The sequence below is a fragment of the Melanotaenia boesemani genome, chromosome 5 (genome assembly GCF_017639745.1).
Source record: "Melanotaenia boesemani isolate fMelBoe1 chromosome 5, fMelBoe1.pri, whole genome shotgun sequence".
Classification (NCBI taxonomy): Eukaryota; Metazoa; Chordata; class Actinopteri; order Atheriniformes; family Melanotaeniidae; genus Melanotaenia; species Melanotaenia boesemani.
Window position 1 is genome coordinate 12,945,705 of NC_055686.1, and position 23,098 is coordinate 12,968,802.

General features: G+C 38.7%; 1 protein-coding gene across 1 annotated transcript in view; it reads right to left on the reverse strand.

Moving 5' to 3' along the window:
• Window positions 1-23,098, reverse strand: part of exoc6b (exocyst complex component 6B) — a 109,005-nt gene that overhangs the window by 35,750 nt on the left and 50,157 nt on the right. The window contains exons 16-19 of the mRNA XM_041985041.1: window positions 16,956-17,067; window positions 15,665-15,799; window positions 15,211-15,399; window positions 3,077-3,218 (exon numbers count right to left, since the gene is read on the reverse strand). Coding sequence (XP_041840975.1) covers window positions 3,077-3,218; window positions 15,211-15,399; window positions 15,665-15,799; window positions 16,956-17,067 — 578 coding nt within the window. The remainder of the gene's footprint in view (window positions 1-3,076; window positions 3,219-15,210; window positions 15,400-15,664; window positions 15,800-16,955; window positions 17,068-23,098) is intronic.

Below are 23,098 nucleotides of genomic sequence, written 5' to 3' on the forward strand. Positions count from 1 at the left end.
TGATTTTCTTTGTTATTTTAACAGTTTATATTGGCTGATCATATGTTTTTATACTTTGCTGTGTTTGTTGCTTTTATTTAGGTTTGGTTTGCTTTGGTTAACTGTGTTGTTTCTAAAGTGCTTTATAAGTTGGAGTTGTCTGGAAAATGGGAAATAGGTGCACATTTGCATAAATTATTGCCAGCATAAATGGTAATACTGTACTTATGTATGAGAGCTTCAAAGTCAATATTTAGTATTGATGCCGTTATTCCTCACTGACGAGCTTACTTTAGGTAACTTTTAGGAATAGTTCTTCAGGCTTCATGAATGACATTTCGAAGCTGCTCTTTGGCTGCCTCTGCCTTTTTTCTGTTCCGTATCAACATGATCTTACACTGTTTCAGTAAGGTGGACGTCTGAGCTTTGCAGAGGATTCATCACTCCATCAGACCTGTTTTTAAAGTGCAGTGTATGTGTCAGCTGGCATAACTCAGCCTTTTCTCCCCATTTCCTCTACGTAAGAATGATTCCTGACAGCCATCCTTCATGGAGATCATTTCAGATGCAGCTTTACTCCAGAAGCATCTGTCAGGTCTTTGCTGGACTTCACTTCAAGATGCTGAGAGTTTTCAGGCCTGACACTTATTTCTCCACTTGTTCAGTTTATTTAAATCATCAGTGAACACACTGCACACCATACCGAGACATGGCAAGTTTTTTTTTTTTTTACCAGTAGCTTTTTGGGAGTCACCTTGTTGGAGCAAGAATATTATTTTGTTCAAACTATTATCTTTGGCATTTTTATAGCTACAAATAAAGAAATGAGAACAAATAGTAATAATACATTATCTTTTTATAGCGCTTTTCAAGGTACCCAGAGTGCTTTATAGTAATCCATCAGTCATTCACACCTCATCCATACTTACTGGTAAAGACATAATTTAAAATAGGTTTGAGTTGTCTCTTATGTGTAGATCTTAAGTATAGATTGGTTCATCCCTTTAGTTGGGGGCCTCTATTTGCTTAAATCGTTAATAAATTACAGTTAACTAAATTGCTTGACAAAAAAACGGACTCAACTTTGTATTTCCTTCAAGTGTCTAATTCATTCTTCACTCTCATCCCGCTTTATGGAATTCTTGGTCTTATTATATTCTAAAAACCTTGAATCCAGCTACTGGGTGTCGCTTTACTCTTTATTCTTTAATTCTTTTCCTCCTCAATGCTCCTATAGTCTCCATTTTTATTTCCCTCCTCTGCTCATTTTCTTCCCTTCTTCCATGCCCATCTTTCCCTCCCACCCAATGTTCATCTTGTACATCGAAATCCTGAAGTTCCTCCATTAATATAATCCCTAATCCTTCTTTGTTGTGCCCTCCTCTCTTCCTCCTCCATTTAGACTCTAATTTCCATTTGATTCCTCCACTTTTCTGCCCTTTATAACACTTCTGAGTTTCATTTAATTGAATTCACCCCTCTTTCATTTAATCCCATTGTCCTCTTGTCCCACAGTTTCTTTCATCCCAATCTAAACTATCCTTTTTTAATGTCCCTTCACTTATTCAATGTATCCAGGTTTACCATCTTTCCTCTATACTCTGACAGGACATTTTTCTTACAGTTTTTGTGTCATATGTTTTCTTACAAACCAATTATTTTTGTTTTGGACCATCTTTTTTTTCAGAGTTTTCTAATTCCATATTTTTTTTTCAGCTCCCTGCCCCACCTCACACACACACCCACCCACACACACACCCCTCATTCATTAATCTATTGCTACAAACAAACCTTCGTTGACTATCCTTACATTCCAGCCATTACTGTCATTTATTTCAGCCCTCTGCAGCTATCAAAGCTAACCTATTATCTATCCATCCACCTGTTCACATTCAATGCAGGGTGCCTTCATTTTTTGTCATTTATCCTTCCTTCCTTTTATCTAATCCCTCTCTCCCACCACAGCCTCTCTGCTATTCCGTTATTTGGTTTCCCCTCGAATTCTTCCCATCCCTTATATGATTCACTTCTTTGCATTTCATCTGTCGCTCTACTGTATCTTTAACTTCTCTCCCTCACCACTTTGCTCCATATAAGTAATTCTGTGACCTCCTAATCCCTCCACAGCCCTGCATGCATGTCACAGCACATCACATCACAGTGTGACCCGCACTGTGACTCTAAGAACCTTGATCATGTAAAAACCGAGCCAACAACGCCTCACGCTCTTTCATGTCTCCCACTCCTTTATCTGCAAAACCCTGCATCTTAAAGTCTCAGAAATCAGGGAAGTGGAGGCGGGAAGAAAAAAGGGGTGAGGAGAAGCCAGGGCGGGGTGAGAAGCAGAGAGAAGAATGAACTGCAAAAGAGGAGGAGAATGAGGATGAGGAAGGACAAAATGGTAGATGAGAGGATGATTAATGAGGGAGGAGGAGTTAGAAAAGCTGATGGTTTCAAAGATGCTCTACCCTAACCCAGTGTTTGGTTGTTCCGTAGCGCCCCCTGTGCTTTCAAATGTGAACTGCAAATACTGCATTTCTAAAGGCTTTTTAATTGAAAAAAAAAGAAGAAAAAAGTATTTGATCTAAAACTGTGTGGATTTGGTTCAAAGGAAGTGGATGTGAAACATGTCATGTATTTTTAAATAGTTTGTTTATAAACGTGTGAAAATGAGAATTTAGAGAGAGAAATTAGAATATAGGGTTAATAAAGAAAATAGATTAATAAATACACAAAGACATACATACATAATAATATGAAAGAATTCAAACTAAAAAGACAGTAGCAGAAGCAAATTATATATTTGTTTACTTTCTGCATCAGTGTCAATAAAAATCTATTTTAAAATTAGCATCAGAAAATAGATTTTGCATTGATTTACCCTAAAATAAATCTTTTAGAATTGCATTTAAAATAATAATAAAAAAGACGTTGAGGGACAAGGAGATTTGCAAAGTAATGCAGAAAATATACTTCAAAATACCAAAAAGGATTTAGTAAAAATAAGCTCTGAGAAAACAGTCAGCCTCTTTTTAAAGACCAGAATTAGGACTGAACAGTGCAAAAATGCACGTGAAATAGCAACGCTGACACTCACTCTCGCACTCCTTGACGTCGGTGTTGAGCTGGTGCAGAGCTCCCATGGAGATCTGTCGGACCTCCGGGTCGAGCAGCAGCTGCATCAGGGAGGTGGCGATGTGTTTGCATGCAGACATGCAGGCCGTCTGGGCAACTTTACCCTGAAAAAGACAGAAAGAGGTGAGATGTCCATATGTTGGGATCACCTGTTGATCTAGCAGCACAGACAGGAGACAGAAGTAGCCCAGAAACCTCAGTCTAAGGAAAACATCGAGTGATGGTTGCAGACAATGTTTATCTGCTGTGTCCTGGTTTTGTTGCACTGATTTATCCATAAAACATTTAATTTTTTATCGAATACAAAAAAAAAAAAAAAAAGTGAACTCTTTAGTAAATCTTGAAGGTGGTAGTGTGGCATCACCTGAGGGTTGAAAACTAAAACAAACGCATTTGTCTCTCCAGGGTTAAAGTCGAAATATCCTACAGGGACATTCCCCTTAAATTACACATCCACCTTCAGAAGTTTTACTACATCGTGAGCTGAGTAACGTGTGCTCCAATGGGTCAATTTAAGATGTGCAGAATTTCCTAACCTGGGTACTCATCAGTTACAGGAAATTCATTTGACTGTGTATGTTAACACCAAAAGAATTACATAGCTTAACCATGTAGGTCTGACCTTAACCAAGTACTTTTAAATGCCTCGTGTTAATTGCTTATAATGCCTAAATTTAGTAAAGTACTTTCTAACATCAACAAAGTAATAATAAATAATGTATTTGTACAGTAGTAGAACAAAGGAAGTTAAAGTAATGACCAAAGAGTAAAATAGATAATAAAAAAAATGATAAATACAAGAATCCTGGACTTAACTACGAGTCAAATGTTTGAGAGTTGGGTGTTTTCCCCTGTTCTCCCCTCTAAACTCTTTACATTGTACTTATCAATAAGCCAGCACTGTAGAATAATGTTTTCCTGCCAGTGCAACTGTCTATGCAGCCGTAGAGCAGTTCCCTGTATAAGAAAAGTAGGATCCCACATATTTAAAATGATATAAAAGGGCTGGTGGGTATCAGTATGTAACAAGTTTGTATTGAGGATGTGTTAAGTTACAATTCCTGCAGCAATCCCACAAAAACTGAAAACTAGAGTTTATTAAAATTCATTCTTTGAGCAATATCATATTTTTCTATTCTTCTTTGTGACAGTTTTGCAAAGGATGCCTGTATAACTAACATCACACGCAAGGATGAGGAGATCAGAAACATTAAAACAGGCGACATAACTGTCCAGAGCGAGATTTGATCTAGTATGTTGCATTCAGGTGCAGCCAGAATGATAAAGTAGCATAATAAGCATAAAAGCAGCGGATGGGGAAGTACATGACAACGCATTAATAAAGAAATTAAAGCTTTGTGTGTGAGGAAATGTGTGTGTAATCTTAGTGACTGGCCATGGCCTCGGTGTCGACCTCGATGTCTGCATTCCAACACAATGAAGCAAAGAGATCAGAAGGAGAAAACCAGAGGTAAAAGCTACATGTTAAATTGGGAGCAAAAGAGCAGCAGAGACTAAAATAACAACTAGAGCCAAGAGTCAAACTGAGGCAATCTGCACAAGAGAGCATGTTGTGTTTTCTCGTAATCATTAAATAACAATTTTCATAATGACTCATTTCCTTTTCCTTTATTCCATTAACACAGTTTTGACAAGAATCTATGTTGAGAACACAAATTAACCCTCTCACAATGCTTAAAAAAAAAAACCAGCACAAGAAAGAAGGAACTGGCATGTTTTTGCTGAAAGGCCTGATTACACAAATTAATCCTGACGAGACTTTGATGTGTCTGGTTGACACAAACGGACACACACCAATACACTTTCTGATGATTAATAAGGATTACCAGACCTCTCCTTCCAGCCCTGTGTGTTTAATTACCTTCATTAATCACACAGTGAATGTAAACACACACACACATATAAACACAATCAGACAAACACAGATTGTTGTTACAGTGCATCTGCTTCAAGCGCTGCTGTGAGTGTGTTATAATCATATAACAGTGTTTCAGCAGCTCTAATCGCACATAAATTACTGTTTCCATGTGTTGTTTGGTCATGTTTGTAAATGCTGTCACCACTCTCGGAAATCATTGTTCTGTAGTAGCATATACGTGTGTATATATATATATATATATATAAATAAAGGCTGTCAAATGATTCAAATGTTTAATCAGATTAATCACAGATTACATATTACTTGTGATTAATTATGAGTTATCACCATTTGTGACTTTGCCTGAAATATGTCCATTTTTACTTTATTGCATAAACAGAAAGAGGAAGCAAATGCTAACTTGGGTTTTCCTTAGCTTTTTATTACATTAGATAATTACTTTAGTTGTAACAATCAGTTACATAAAATTTACATAAAAATGCATAAAATCAAGGCCTTAAAAATATATCTAATTTGCGCTAACCTTTTCCTGGTCAGTTCCCCTAACTGGGCCCCCATCAAAACATTTCTAGACCCGGCCCTGCATATCTGAAATAATAAATAATTTCTGTCACCTGACAGCTACTTTTGCCGGTGTAGGGCCCTGCTCTGATTTGTACAGCTGTTTCACTAGCAAACACCATTAATAACAGTTATATGAAATAAAGGTAAACGATATATAATTGAAATGGGCGGTTATCAACATTTTTTCAGATTCATGTGATAGTGACATGGATCTGATTGACATGACACCGATACATTTAGCTTACTATTGCATCCAAAAACAATACTTTTAGGTAAATATGTGCTGTGTGAACCATGAACCGCTAGTTTCCGCCTTCTCAGCTGAACGATAAACAAAAGCAACAAGAGAGACGTACTAGTGACAGAAAAGCCAATCAGCTGATCAAACAGCCGTCATGATTCTCAACAGGTAAGGTAGGGGGAGAGCAGGAGCCTGAGGAGGAGTGCTGGGCAGATACAGAGACGACCAGAGCAGTAATGTTTGATTTTTTTTTTAATACAGGAAAAGTCTAGGTGTTATCCTCATCCTTTACAGGTGTGACGCTCTTAAAATCCATCTATTGAGCCAGCCAACTCACCTTTTTCTGTTTCGCCTCTAGACACCTCAATGTCTCACAGTCATAAATGACATTCGTTAAATGTGTTAAATTTTTTATGAGATTAAATAAATTAGCTACCGATGTTAATGTGTTATTTTTGACAATACTGTACCTCAGAGTTAACATCTCAAAGGATCTGACATGACTACGTGCATCAAATCTGTGGTGAAGAAGGCCTGTCAGCATCTCCACTGCCTAAGAAAATTGAGGGACTTCAGACTCTCAATCAGGATACTCAAGAACTTTCACACCTGCACTGTGGACAGAATCCTTACAGGGAGCATCCCCACGTGGATGGAGAGTAGCTCTAAGCAGGATATTCAGGCCATCAGGAGGGTGGTCCGCTCACCTGAGCAGCTCATCAGAATCCTCCTCCCACACTTACAAGACATTTACAACAAATGCTGCAGAACTAGGGCCACCAGAATCCTGAAAGAACTCACTCACCCCTAACAGACTGTTCACCCTGCTGCCTTCAGGGAGCAGACTGTTGTGTTCAAGCATCTGGAGTAGGTGCACAAAATATTTCACTGCTCATTATACCATGTAAGATGTGTAACAAATAAAAGCAATTTAAATTTGACTTTAATCATTCTTATTCTTTAATTTACTTTTATATCATTTCCTCCCTCTGTTGTCCAGGGAGCAGCTCAACTTGCTGCTGCTGTAATAAACTGGTTTCCTCTCAGAGATCCATAAAAATCCATCGTATCTCTTATATAATAAAGCCGACAGCAGCAAAGAGATCAGATTATAGCTGTGAGTGAACCGAGGTCCACCTGGGGAAGGGTCTGGAGCACGGTTCATTCAGAGGTAGCTTTCATCTCACAGGGAAAACTAATTTTACACACATGAGGGCACATATGTTTGAGAAACACACGTATGATCGGCCGGATATCCTCCAATCTGACGCTGGCCTCTGAACTCACACTCCACACAACCCCAGGGTCAATTATCACAGGGTAAAATTGACCGTGAAATGAGCTAATTATGTTTATATGTCCTGGACCTGGACGGGATGAAACACACAGGTAGGTCTGTCTGACACCAACGGTGTTGCCTCAGACTTCAACACACACAACTGGTAACAATTAACCAGGAGAGGAGAATTAAAAAAATAAAAGGATGAAGCTGGAAAAAAAAGAAGAAAAAGAAAAAGTAAGGCCAGAATAGTAACGAAAAAGAAAAATAAATAAATAAATATGTAGAAGAGGGCTGGTGACTAACAGGAAAACACAATGAGAGAAAAAGTAAAGGGTATGAAAGTTGAGAGCAGGAGGCTGAGAAAAAGGAAGCAAATCTGAGAGTACAAGACTGTGGAAAGGAAAGAAAAAGAAACAACTAAAAAGGTAGAGGCAGGAAGCTCGGTACAGGAGAAAAAGAAGAAATGAAAGGAAGAATAGAAACAGAAAGAGATGAGGACAGTTTGAGAAAACATGAGAAAAAGTAAAAGTAAAGATGAGTAAAGTGTTCTAAAGAAAGGTAGAGCAAGAAAGAGAAAAGGGGAAGAAAGGATGAATGTGGAAAGCTGAAGAAAAAAAGAAGATGAATGATAAGTGATAACATGAAATAAAAAGAAAAGGGGGGAAAGAGGTGGCAGGGCAAGGGAAAAACTGAAAAATCAAGGACATTAGAAGTTAAACAGAGATAAAAAATAAAGACAAAAGCAGACAGATGAGCAGGAAAGTTTAGGGAATTGGATGAAAATGGAGTAAAATGATTTTTACTCATTAACCAAAGTCCTGAAATGTTCTGGGTGACATGAGGGGTTGAACTGAAACCAAGATTCAATGCAATCTGTTGGTTTCCTCAGCTAGGCTATTATTTTCTATTAACCGGCTTCTATGAACACTGATTGCACCACAATGAATTGGCTTGAAGGTGCACTGACATGACTTGGTGAGAAACAAATAAAGCTGAAGTTAACTGAATTCATAAGATGTTCTGGAGCAGCATCATGTGAGAACATAAAGCAGAGATTTTCCACCCAGGAGTGCATGTCTCCAGCAGAAAGATTCCCGCTGTGAGGAGCTTGTGTGAACAGCAACTGTGGAAAAAGACCAGACCAAATTGTTGAGGCTACTTCCTGAAAATCCCTGGTGTTCGTGAGAGAAGGTAAGAGGGACAAGTAATGAAAAGAAAGAAAGGTGAGAAGAATGAAACAAGAAAGGGGAAAAAAGATGGCTGAAAAAGAAAAGAAAAATAGAAGAATGGAGGGGAAGCCATATACAGGAGAGGACAGAAGCAGCACAGGTGTAAAAAATGAAATGATAACAGGAGGAGAGAATAAGAAGGGATCAAGAAATAAAAGCACAGCATCAGTTTCCGCTTCTCCTTCAGCCTCCATCCTCCATTCCTAAATCCCCCAATCTCCACCTCTCCCTCCTCCTTCCTCTAGCTAATAAGAAATGTTCATCAAAGCTCATTAAAAGCTACTCAGTTCCTAATGGCTGAACAAATAGACAAAAAAGAAAGAAAGCAGGAGAAGTGGAAGGTGAGAGGTGAGGAGAAAGAAAGAGGTGGGGGTCTGAGACAGACAACATAAGGGGTGGTGAGTAATCAAGGAAGAGGAAGGAAAAGGAGGAGTAATGAAGGAATGTAGATGGATGGATATGACATCAAAACACGTTAATGAACAAATTCACAGTTCAGGACCATTTAAAGCTCCATTAATGTGCGTTTTTAATGTCACTGTTACACAAAAGAACTGCATCTGATTCACAGAGAAAAACTCACCAACCTAAACTTTCAGTTTTTACTTTTCTTTCATTTTACACAAGCACCTGGTCCACCTGCACTACTCTGAAACTTTTAAACTCCTACAGTTACTTTTCTCTTATACTTATTCTCTCTTTTTGTGTTGATTTGTACATGTTTTATATAGATTTGTACATTTTGTTCACAATGTGGACATAGAGCCCTATGTTACAGTTACGTTTACAAAAAATAAACAGTTTTTCAGTTCAGGTGGGGGAAAAAAAAGTTTCCTCCTCAATAATTAATTTCTCTGCATGTAACAACTGTTATTAGTGATATTTCTTTTTGTAACATATCCATTAATAATTTCTAAAAGTTTCAAGTTATATATGAAGTCCCTAAGTTTACACTGATCATGAGCAACTTTAAAACCAGTCAGATCAACTCTGCTCGTCTTGTAACCAAACAACGATCTCCAAGAAAACCTGAATCATGAGTATCAACATCGACGTTACGTTGGCATTTGGCCCCCTACCCTTTAAATATAAAGCTGTGCCTCTGACCAACACTTGTTCAAAACTATGCCTCCTTTGCAATTGAGGCAGTTTATCTTAGAACCAGTTGACAATGTTTCAAAAGCTAAAGCACCATCTATCAGAAAGGAAAACTTTTTGCTGATCCACAGAAAAGAACAGCTTACATCCAGGACTGGTTTGGGACCAACTTAAGCTTTTAGACCAGTTTGTTTAAGTAAACAGCGCTGCGTTAGCATCTGGACTGCCTCATGTTTGTAAATGCTTGTTACCGTTTTGTCAGAAAGGCAAATTTTTTCACTGTACTCAGTGAAGGAGCTGTTTCACGGTGGTGTAATTTAATAAAAGAAGAAAATCCTGGACTACTAACCAGGTGCACCAGGACGTTTAGGAGCATTACGTGCGAGAGAAGTGGATCAAATTTTAGCAGGCTTCATACATGTACTAAAAGCATCATAGCACACCTAAAATCAGAAGAAAATGGGGTTAAAACAAGTTTAACATGGCTCCAGTTTGCTGGATTGGCTGAAAATGGGCAATCCAGCAAACTTCAGGAGCATTATTATGGGTTTTTGTGGTAAACGAAGGCATGCAGTTTCATCGTGGAGCAAATTAATCTGTTCGGCCACAAACACGACGCCAGCAAGAAAAGCAGGTACTAAACAGCTCAAACAAACACAATGAAGTTTCAATTTAACATGTTTTGCAATCTCCCAAAGGCTTTATGTTTGAGTATCATCATGTTTGCTCTAAATTTAATCAAGAACATAAAACAAAAACATTCCTAAGACTAATTTGATGGAGCAACCCGAGCCTCATATGTGAAATTGTTTAGCATGCGTGTCTCCCATTTTGCAGCAGCTGAATTTATCTGCAGCGTCGTAATGCTGGAAGCAGGTTGATTTAGAAACTCGACAGCACAGTAAGTCACAATGCCACAACACACTGTTTCACAACTCCTGGAAGGGATTCGGCATGGTGTATAATATGCTGGCTGTCCATCCAGAAACCTGTCAGTCAAATAAACAGCCAGTCAGGGCAGCCAAAAGTCAAGAGGTGGGATCACAGCAAAAAATACGATACTGGCATGTGATACCCGATTTCAGAACTACTTCACTGAAATCTGTCACAGGGGAATCCAAAGGGTTACAGGTGCTTATTCTGATTCATGACCTGGAAAATGACTGAGGATGGGAATCTTCTTATGTGTCTGAGCCCTACACTCACATAGTGTACATGAAAATGACCGTACAGGGTGCATCCACAGGTTAAGCATTTTGCAATGATCCCAGATTCCTGCAGCATGGCAGATATCTGTTCATGTCACTCAAGTATCACAACAAAAATTAAGTCTGAATTTGGGCTTTGGCTGCATATTTGTAGTGTAGCTTGAACACACACAAAGAACAAAAGCATGCAGCTTGTACTTCAGTGGCTTAAAGAATGCATCTGATTTGACAAAGATCAGGTTTAGAAGTATCTTCAGCCCTGTTAGACTAGAAGTAAAACCTCATTTTCTATTGTTTCTGAATCGCTTCATTATTGTTTTGTGATTCAACTGTTGGAAAAGTTAATACCAGACATGCTTATAGTGGTTCTGAGATTTCAAACACAACATTAAAAACAGAAAACACAACACTGGCTGCTACGCAGGTGCATGTTTGGGGTTTGCTTTTATAGATCGTATTGCTTGTCGCTGTCACAAGAAAATGGTCAACCAATAAAAACAGTCGACTACGTGGCTCGTTCTAAACAATCAAGCACATCCCTCCAGCAGGATGTGTTTTGTGCTACGTTGCTTGCTTATGTTTGGAAATGCAGATTTTGTTTTTCTTGTTTTCTTGTTTTTATCCTCATATGGTGTGTTTCTGAAACATCACTATGGGTTTGTCATCGTTTCTTTCAGTTGTGTTTTTTTTATGCTTCTATTTTGTTTAGTTTATTATTTTCAGTTCTTTAATGCTTACCATCTCTCATTGTCGTTTCCCACATTCCCTCTTTTTCTCCCATTTTTGTATTTTCGGTTTATCCACTGTTGTGTTTAACATTTAGGTTATTTGTTATGTTTTCTTTCATGTTTTGTGTTATACTTCAGGACCACTATACATGCTGCTATCAGATCAAGTAAAGACTCAATAATTTATATAATAACCAGCTATTCACCGTATAATATAGTTTTATAGAAGGAAGGGACCTGCTGTAAAACTGATCCAATGCCATGAAGGTGGCAAGTTTCCACATCCCTGGCTGGCTGGGATACACTTCAGAGCACATGAAAGCTTTTCTAGTCTAACATGCATCACTCCCTTTTCATCTCACATGCATGTGGATTAACTCATAAGTGGAGATTAAAGTCCAATTGTAAAGGTTAAAGAGGTCAGTGAGGTCAGTTAACATCACTCCGTTACTGCAACAACACACCGATACTCACAGGTAAAGTAGCGTGTTCTACAGGCGTTCCCTATGGCAAGAAACATAAACCAAGACATTTATCGAACAGAAAAAATATCCAAACTTCATGTGTCATTAATGGGAGAAATTAAATGTTGAAGCAGTATATTGGCTGCATGGAGATAAACCTCCTCAATCAAATCGCTACAAGAACCTTGGCAGCTTTTAACACCTCTGTGTGCAAAGTACTTGTTGCACACAGGCCGTGGAGATGGAGTTGATCCAACTCTATCAGCCACTCTGTGTAACATGACGAGGCATCGTGGAGAATTCATCCACAGAGAAGCAGCAGCCAGACCTTCTCCTTTGAAACAGAAAACTGATCAAGGGACACTTAAACCATAAAAATGGCTTGTTATGCATCCAGAATTTTCTTTCTAATTTTCACATGATCACTTTCACCCCTGAGGACTTTTTCCGTCTTCAAAATTTGAGACCAGCTCGATTATTAGCATTTCTCTGCAAAGCACAAGACTCGGAGCAGAATCATTAGATCTTGGATACACTTTCTGCTCCAGTGACAACTGAGACGGTGAACATGTATGTGTTTATTCAGTCTAAAATGTCAAAGTCCGCTTCTCTGTTGAAAAAAATAATCAGCCAATTGGATTTTAATTCATTTTCTATTGCTAAGAAAATAATAAAGCCCATTGGAGGCAGATATTCAATCAGAACATAACTTCTTCAAGTATCAGTGTTGCTATTGTGTTAGCATAACCTGCCAAATCTGATATAACCTGCCAACAGGAGCAGAATCAGCAGCTTCAGCATGGATCTCTAAATGTGATTGGACGTGCAGACTCTAGCCGTGAGAAAATTATTCTGTTGGTCATTTGGTTTGGATAAAAATGGAAGTTGTGCTTAAACTCCTGAAACGCATGCTTAATGTGCCAGTAGAAAGTGTCTCAGCAGACATGTCTGTGTTCTTTTTTTAAGCTGACAGAAAACACACCTGCAGAACCAAAAACATGCGGACACAAGGACTAATAACCTGGCAACTATTTCTTCCTGATGTTAGTTTGGTTTACTTTACCGAGCCAAAATATTTCTTCTTCCATTACACTGGCTGGCTGCATCCTGATTTTTACTTTTCTTTCACATGTTCAGTTTGGGCTGTTACGTAATTGACATTTGTATTTTCATGCACTTCAGGCTGTGCTGACAAAGTTATCTGAAGGTGGCGAGTCTGTGGGTCAGAATGTTGCAAAGGTATGAAAAAAAAAACATCTTTTGTGAAAATATGAGCAGAAAAAATATGTTTTTGATGTATGACAGAATAAACTAAAAGGTATCACCGTAACTTTTCTATTAGAAGTCATCTTCTCACTGTCGTTATCTGGATGAAGTCGTCTATTCAGACCACCATGTTAAATACTTGAGGTAAACTAAGTCTTTTCTAACTCGTGCTTTTCTAAACTCCTTCCTAACCTCCACACTTTAGCAGCATCTCATTTTTTTTCTGTGCAACTCGACACTTTCAAATGATCACCTTCTATTTCAGCAGGTCATGCCACCCGGCATTTTAGATCCATAGCATCTGATCTACTTAGGAGGCCCCACGCTGTGTGTTAAACTGTCTTAAAGTGTGTGCGACGGGGTCATGTCCGGGTCTTGTGGGGGTGTAGGAAAAGCTTCTTAGAAGTGCTGGAAAACACTTATCTCAACAACTGTATGTGTGTGGCCTTATGGCCTTGTGACCCGCCTTGTCCAAATCTGGGTGTGTAATCATCTTAAAGCTAACCTGAGTGTGTATGTGTGTGTTAAAAAAGGCTTTAACAATCCATCCATCCATACTTAAAAATACTGGGTAATAAACTGGGTTTTGAGAGTGAAGAAAGAATAAATATTACACATGCAGATTCAACCATCTGTCCATTGTCCGTCATATTTGCAATCTCGGTCTTTATACTCAGTTAACGTAGAGATTTCAACAACACTTTTAGCTGCTCATTTCTTCTTTAAACCACTAGCTGCATGAAAATGATTGTAAGCACAAACATCGTTTGGCTTTGTGATCCTTTAAACAAACAGCTATTGTAATTTATTATCCTGAATGTTATCACAGGAAATGCATTTCATTTAGAAGCGCTGCTTTAGCAGGAAGTGCTTAAGACACTTAATATAATTTCTGAAATCATTTCTACACCATGAAACGACCTCTACAAACTATAAATGTGGCACCACAATATCCAGATTTAGTGTAAGATCTTTAGAGTCGGGCTAGCGTCAGTAGCTTGAGCCTGGGTAATCTACTCAGGCTGACCTGACCAGCTCACCCTTTAATGAGCTTAGAGGGCCCCATGTTAACGATCTAACCCATAAGAAGCCAACGCTAACGAACTAAAGCTGATTGTCCTGCCCTGTGATGTGTCATGCTAACATAATGAGGCGCTCTGGATCCAAACAGCTCTAGGAAGTTCTCATGGGTAACTTAAGGATATTTAGTTTTATTTGTTTACACTCTGGTGAGAGGAATGATGAAGTGTTGTAATTGCCAGGTGGTCGTTGGTGGAGTTAAAATCACATATTGTTGTTTTTTTTGAAGACCTTCATGTTGTTAAAAGTCCCAACACAAAAACTAACATACGCTCACCCCATCTGAAGCATTCACTGTTAAGGTTACACACTGCTCCTCTTGTGACGTAACTGTGGTGAGGTAATTAATAAATAAGACTGCAAAACATAAAGTACCGCGAGACATTTACCTGAGATGTTGCTGTCAGTAGACATGTGTATCTTTAAAGACAAAGTGAGCTGTATTCATTTTTGATAACCTGACCACAGCAAACTCAGTGAGCTAACATTAAGCCACATAAAATCTGCATCTACTACAGTTGTATGAAGCCTGATTGGTGACATGAACAGCAAGTTTTATTACTAATTTACTAACATGTAGGAACAAGAATAAGTTGTGGCCCATGCATTATTAATGCATGGAAATTTTATGGCTATAGCATGCATGTAGGATCAATCTTGGATTCAATTTTAATGATATAACCGAGCTTAGTGGATTCACATAACTAAACAGTTTGCTGCAAAACAACAAATGAAGACCAGGTACACCATCTCACTTTGTTGCTCCCCAAACACTACAAACCCCACAAAAAACAGGCAACAGTCTACCTACTGTATGGTAACTAACCCTGTGAGGACATAACACCATGCTCAGCGTATCCTTCTTTTGCATTTAGTTTGATTTCACATTCCGCTTTTTCGGAAAACTGGATTATTTTTACTTTAAATTGTGAGGAACATCTTGAATTTCCCATAAATAGATGTTGAGAACTTTGTAATCCTGTTTTAAAAGGTTATGTGAAATAAAATTGTCCTGTGTGTGCGTATATATACTAACAGGCAGATTGGTGAAGACACTGAAGGTGCTTCCTAGGAAAGTGATCAGATCGACCAGGTAGTCGCTGGCGCTCAAATTCTCGCCTCCCTGCGGTGCAGCCAGCCAGTTGTAATCAGCCAGCTGCAGGAACTGGTCGATCTTGGCGTTCAGGCTGGTGTAGATCTCCGCCTCGGCTGCATGACGAGCATCCTAGGAGAACATGGAGATTTTCATTAGACTTCAGTTACACAGCGTGATGAGATGAAAGAAGCAAAAAAAAAAAAGTAAGATGTCAAAAAAAAGAAAAAATTGAGAATAAATGAGCCAAAAGATGTAAAATAAAAAGAACAAATGAAGGATCAAAGGACAAAAATGGAAATACCAAATGAAGAGTAAATATGAAAAGAAAATAAGCACAAAGTAAACAGGAGAAAATAAAAAAGGACACAAAGATAAGAAAGAGGTGTGTATCTACCTTAAAGGTGGAAGTCCCGTACAGTTTGGTAGCATTTGCTGTGTCTGGAGGAACGTTGGTTATGTTTGATATAAACTCTTCTAAGAAGTGGCAGCTCTGCTCCAGGTGGGTGGTGTTAATAATCACCTGCACCAACTATAAAATAATCACAACAATGACACACAACATTGTTAGCATCTTTTCATGGAAGGTTTTGTATAAAATGTGTCTGTTTTCCTTCAAATGATATTTAAATAGAGCAGACTGTTGCTAAATATTCTCATAATGCATCAAACATTACAAAACAGAAGATCTGCACGGATTTGGACACATTTTCTAAGAAGATGGAGTAAAGATGAGCTTGAAGCAGAGTCAAATACAGGACACACACTATTGTGCAGAATTGACTTGCATTTTCGGATTGTTAAAGTAAACTTGTAAAACTAATCTGTACTTGCTAACACTTGCAATTAATTAGCTTTGTACTTGTTTAAAATCACTCGGATATGGTGATCCAAGTTACAAAACTTTAGTCTCCGTCTTGGCTCCGTATGTCACAAGGATATGTGGTTTGTGTGTTTAACAGTAGTTGCCAGCAACTGTGTGACTGTGTGGCATACACTTAAAAAAAAACATAACACAAATACATCATAGATTAAAAAATGAAAATCTTTTTACGAATTCATTTTTTTCATTAATTTGATAAGTTTGGATTTTGTCTTGATTAAATGGTGTATAAATGTGTTAGATAAATATAGTACATACCTATAAAGGTAGCATATATACTGCACATTGTTACAAATTCACCAAAAAAGGATGTAAATTAGAAAATAATTTAAATTAAGTTAATTTAAAGCAACAATGAGAAAGTTAATAGCACCTTCATTATTGGCCTCCAGCTAGATTTCCATCATAATAAACAAAATCTTAACTTAAATGCTGCAGTTTATAATGTTTAAATTAAATCTGTGGCAAGTTCTCCCACCACAACAATCCAATGATTACATCCAGTTTGTAAATGAGTGATGGTTGTTCACTAGGATGATCACTGAGCCTGTAGGCGATCAGCATGGAAGGTGGAAAATGTTACATCATTATTTTGAGTCACAGTTTTGCTCAGCTGCAAATAAAACAACAACTCTGTGAAAAGAGGAAGTGTGTTTTTAGAAGCTTAATGAGCTGGAAATGCAGAAAAGTTGCACTGAAGTTGTACAAATAACATCGGCTCGTTGCCTCTGAGAGGGAGTATTGCAAGTGTGAAGCCGAGCCTTTCCCATTAGGACACACACGCCGACACACACACACACATTACCTCTGCCAACCCGACATTCTTCTTCTTAATGGCGTACTGCAGACAGTGGCTGAGGGTTCTGGTCAGCAACAGATTTGTCGACTTGCGGATCATATCATCGACCTCCGTGGAGCTGAAGACACACACAGACACACATGCAAATGAACATACACACACATACACACACACACACACACACACAAGTAAATGCAAAGAGACCAGCAGTGAATCAGCAACTCTTGCAGGGAGCTGCTGCATCTGAAAGCCAGTACAAACCATTTAAGTAAATTTCTGTCTAAAGATTTGGAAAATGTCAAAATGTCAGCCAACTTCAATAAAAACATTTCCATGTCATGAGCTATCAGACTTCTTAGGAGTCCAACACCATCTTAAATCTGATAAGACTGGAGTTTAAAGAACAACATAAGTAAATATGGTCTCTAAACTTATTAAATAACATCAAAAGTAAAAAAAATTCAGTGCATATCGGTCATGCTTTAGCTAAAAAAAAAGAAAAAAAAAAAAAAACACCCCATTACCGGCTGTGCACAGCCAACGAAGCAAAAACCCTGAAATGGGCTCAAATTTCCTGTAAAAACAAAGCAATGGCAGAAAATCAGACCCACTTAGCAACATCTCTGACATACCATCGATTTTGTCACGTTTGAACTGTGGGTGACATTTGCTGAAGAAACTCAGACAAAATTCTGCACAATGTCGGGAGTCTAGAGAAGTTTTTGATGGCAGCACGCTCCTTTGGCAAAGCATCGCCTCCTGTTCAATAACAGGTTTCTGGAGGTGTCAAACTGCACACAAAGTCCTACAACTTCAGGCGTCGTTTGACTCCAGCAGGGGACAAATGTTGACACACACAGTGGCAAAACTCAGAGAAGGATCAGTACAGATGCCAACAGAAAAAAAAAAAAAAAAAGACAAGGACTCAGTGGGAAGTACATACAGGCAAAGGTCTGAAAAGGTCAAACACAAACACAGATAATCAGCGGAAAAGAGAGCGATCACTTTCTCCTGCTGAGAGATGATGAACAATCTGTCTGTGTGTTTTTTCTGTCTCTGATTCCAGAGCCCTGTGGATAACACACACACACACACACATTCCAGCCAAATCAGTAAATTGTCTGAGCTTGGAATTCAACCTAAACACACACACACACACACACACACACACACACACACACACACACACACACACACACACACACACACACACACACACACTCTCAGAGTAGCTTGAGGAGAGCAAAAGCCTGAATTCCAAACTCATTTTGCTTCCAAAAAGCAGAAAAATCCGACAACATTCCAACAATCTGGAGAAGCAGGGGAAAAAAATTTACTGGCACAGAAGAAGTGCCAAGTGGACAGAAATGATGTGCGTGTGTGGAGAGTGGCAAAAAGTCAACGCATGCTGGTGAACTCTGCGAGCACACACGCGTACAAATATAGACACACCGCAGACTTCAGATTGAATTTCATTATATTTATGCTGCCATCAGTCACAATAAACGCCCGGCGGGGGATGCTGTCAAAACGAGGCCAGATGGCTTCAGCGCAGACATGTTTACAACGCGCTGAGGAGAGGGGGACTGAGAAATGCAGAGGTAGTTCCTGAAAATACACAAAAAGAAACAACAAAAGAAAATTGTGCTGTCATCAGGAGTGAAAACATCCAGGCGTTGATGCGCACACAGCCAGGGAGCCAAAAGAACACACACAAAGTGCCATAAAACACACACTCTGGGCAATTTGTAGCTCTAAACTCACCGTGTGTTTTAGACATGGACAGTTTGACTGAGTGTGTATATATGATGTTTCCATCTATGTGTGTGTGTTGCTGTCAGGCTGTCTCGGTCTGCCGACAATAAGTGTGTGTACAATGGCAAGAAATAAAGTTCCACTCATTCTTGGGTTTCCCTCAAATTGCTCCACAGCACGACTTTCTACGTCATGTGTCACTGAAGCAGCAGATTTTAGGCTAAATGCTGCTGCAGTTCATGTTTTCAGCTTCTTGTGATGTGACGAGCACAGTGATATGATATGAAGTTACACGAGAAGAAATCCTGACTTTACCAGCTGCATCACTTCAAATGTACAGACCTGGTGAGCAGCTCAAAAAATCCATTCAAGATTGTACACTAGATGAAGTCGTTATAGTTTTCTTGCAACATTTAGTCTTACTGCACTACAGTTCATTTTATCACAATAAGCATGGACTGGTTATCGCTGAAATACTTAATTTCTACAAGTTTTAACGCTTGTTAAACAGTTATTGTTACATTTTCTCACTGACGTGCCCTAATTCAGCATCCATCTAGCACCCTGCCTCTTCTCTGAGCCTCTCCAGTCAGTAAAAGTCAGTTGGATAATGACTCTTATCTCTTGTTCTGTCCCTTTATCTTTCTCTTGCTCTCTGATAACATCCTCTAGTGTTTCTTTGATGAAACGAGTATTGTGTACATTCACCATGGCTGGTGATATCCAGTTGATAGCATGCAGCCTGGTGCCGTAAAGCGAAATGCAGCTGAAAAGTAATGCGCAAGAACAGAAAAAAAGTCTGGTTTCTCAGTCTCGGGATGCTGCAATGTACATAATAAATATCAGTGTGCTATCAGGACTAATCAGCAGCACAGAGTTTTAAAGTTGGGAACGGTGAGGGGTTAAATTACACTATACTAACAGCCTGGCTGTAACCTACTTGAGAAAAAACAGGTTTACTTCACCTGCATGGTCATACAAAACTGTTAATTCTTCTGAGGTTGCAGTTTTCTCATAGCATCTCATTTTGTTAAAAATTCCTTTCAACAAGAACACTACTTCAGGTTTAAAAAAAGAAGTCTAAAGAACAAAGTCTTGTTTTCATTTGACCAACACTGTCTTATTAAATAAAATGTTTGTTGTTGTCTCCCATTTCTTATGTTAAATAAATGAATGCCAACACCGACGTGACTGCTGTAGTAGGCTTGTGATGTGTTAAAAGTGATACATATGAGTTATGTGCACCGACCGAGTTGGAAAAATGATGCAAAATGTTACTGAAAAGCACCAGAAGGGGATTAAGTCGTGGCACTGACACCTTCAGCTGCCACCTGCTTAACGGAAAACGGGACATGTCAGAAAGTGGCTTTCTAAATGTCAAAAACTGCTTTCATATTGGTTCTTCTCCATCAAAATTTTTATTAAAATTCAGGCATTGGGATTCAGTTTATTTTCTGGCTTTGATAAACCCAAATTAGTAACAGTCCAACAGTAAGGCTGACTTAAAAGAAGGGTCATCGATGCAATATGAAAACCTCTGTGAAATGTTATAAAGTACTCAGTTTTTGGTGAGCCAGCTGGAAAATTAAAAAAGTGACAACAGCTTTAAAATTGTCTTGGCAGAACGTCCACCATGGCTACAAGTCTGCTGGACAAATTCTGACTCTGGACTACTTGCCCGTATTGAAAATGAAAAGAAGCAGCAGTGAATGAAAGTTTTGACACAGTCTTCACCTCACGCAATCTGGCAGAGCAGGCATGCACTCTCTCAGCAACACCCTGCTTCATATTCACAGCTCGACACACTCGAACCCACAATGTCTCCAGCTTCACCTCATCCCCTTCTCCTCCAGAACAAACCCTTGCAACCTTCATCACCGGAGCCCCTGCCAACATGACATCCAGGTGTCTGTCAGGACTCAGAATTACGTCTTTGCCCAAGACAACGCACAGCAACGTAACAGCAACATTTTCTAACCAACTTAAAATGAAAAATAAATGCTTTAGATAATTCCTGACTTCCCTTAAGATCCACACTATTAGAGAACCAACTGCACAGACTAAGCATGGATCTTGATCGGGAGAAGGACATCCAACCAGGACAACACGCTCTGACACTCATATTAATCATATTTGTCAACAACCAACTCAAACCTAAGAACAGTCACAGCCTTTGTTACATATAACAGCCACTATAACAGAGTTTTCAGCTATCAAGAAAATTTGGATAAGGCTTGATCAGATAATGGTCAAGTAATGGCAATGGCCAATGGTGGGTAATGAAGAAAGAGCACAGTGTAGTATGTCTCATATTATCATTATATCAGTTGATAATGACACTAATATTGATATCATTGTCAATGAAAATGGGGCCCTGCATAAAAAGTTTGGGAACCATTTTCCTACAGCAATGTTCCCACTTTGTGGTATGATCTCACTTTCATTTCTGAAATAAATTCACTAATATTTAGTTGTATTATCTTGGGGTGTTTGCGATAGTGAGGACAACTCAGATAAACAATGATAATATTATAGTTGGTGCAGGTAAAGAATGGTGATATATCAATATGATTTTATGATTTGAGCTCAGCTGGTAAATAATAAAACAATTTTGCATAAAAAAAAAAAAAATCCTTTTCTACTATTTTGAGTATAATTCAAATGTCAAAAAAGAAAAAAAGAATGATGCCAATAGCAACCTTTTCCACACGCTTCCAATGGATTTTGAAATAACATCCATATTGTGAATGCTTCAGGCCATGATAATGATGTAATGTAAATTAGATGTTCTGACAGCCCCGACCTGAACAATCTGTTAGCTTTTTAACAAGCTACATCTAAAAATATGTGTAAAAATAAAGTATCTGTTGAGCCTAACACTCCTTTACACATTTCTAATGTTGTATTCTTCTTTTTGTTATTGTTTTAAGTTTTGTTTTAGCACCTGTGCAAACTGGAGGCTTGATCAAGAAAAACTGTGTGAGATATAAAGCTTGTTTATTTACAACCTTCTGCAAATAAATGTTAGCATACAGTTTCACATTCTAGATTCAGATTCTACATAAAGACTGTAAAGGTGAAAACAAATAACTCATACAGATACTTGGGAAGGCACAACTTAATGAGAAAAATGTTATCATATTTTGGAATACAGCTGCAGGAGGAGGAGGATGATTCACTGGGAAGATGATGAGGTAAGGTCTTAAACATCAGAGCTTCCAATCAACTCTGGAAAAGACCGGTTTTGCTTGTCCTCTGCAAGCAATCAGTCTGACATAATTTATTGTTGCTTTGGTAATACTAAAACAAATTTCACATTTGGGATTGTAGTTAGCACTGAAAGGATGCTAACATTTGCTAATTCATTCTAAAGATGGGACATTTGTTGCTGCAGGTGATTAGAAATTATCCATCCTTTTGGGACCATTGGCAAAAGGCACACACAGCATTTTGTGCTGATCCACTGTAGATCCTGACACATTTCACATATAAAAACATAAAAACCACTCAAGTCTTCAGAATTCCTCACATAGCACTGATATTTGCACCAAATTTTCAGATATTTTTCTGTGGATTGAAGGCGATGGAATGAGTGATGGTCAGGTCCTGATAATACTTGCTTGACAAAAAAATCAAACAAAAAAATCGGAATGTGCACCCATGTTTTCATGACAAACACCAACAAGCACACAAGAAGATATGAAACTGACACACATTAAGTATACATGAAAAAGAAAATATGCACACATGCATGCAAGCAAACTCCGTTTCCGGCTAATTAAAAATGCCAGCAGAGGTAGAGGTCAGGGGTCAGGGAGGGATCAATGACCACAATCCGGCTCCATCGTCCCGTCTGCTTCCGCTCTTGTGAGTCAGTGTTGTGTTTGAAGCCGGGAGGAAGGTGTGCCGCCATGGTAACCAGATAGCAGGGTGTGCATGACTGTAGAAATCAAGCCAGGTCAAATAGTGGAGTCATTACTCTGATTGAGGAGGGCGATTAATGCTGTCTGGTCAGCTCAAGTCCAGACAGAAACATCTGGGTGGACACTCAACTGTTTGGATTTGTTCTGCTGACTGCTTCTTAATATGCAGTTATTAAGTTTTTATGTGTTTTAAGGAATTATATCTTCTAATATGTAGACAAAGCTGTCTGGCTGATTGGGTTTTATTTGGGCTCCATTTGAGAACAAATTCCCACTGACATTGTTTCACTGGCCCAACACATCTGTTTCAATTAAATACAGTCCAAGCAAAAATGCAAAAAGACAGTGTCTTTACACTTTTGCCCCGTTGCACCATCCCTCTCCCTTTGATTAGACGCTGCAGACATCCCCACCCCCCCAATCACTCCTTCTGCCTCCGTCTCCCTTTCATCCGCTGGTTATGGTCCAACG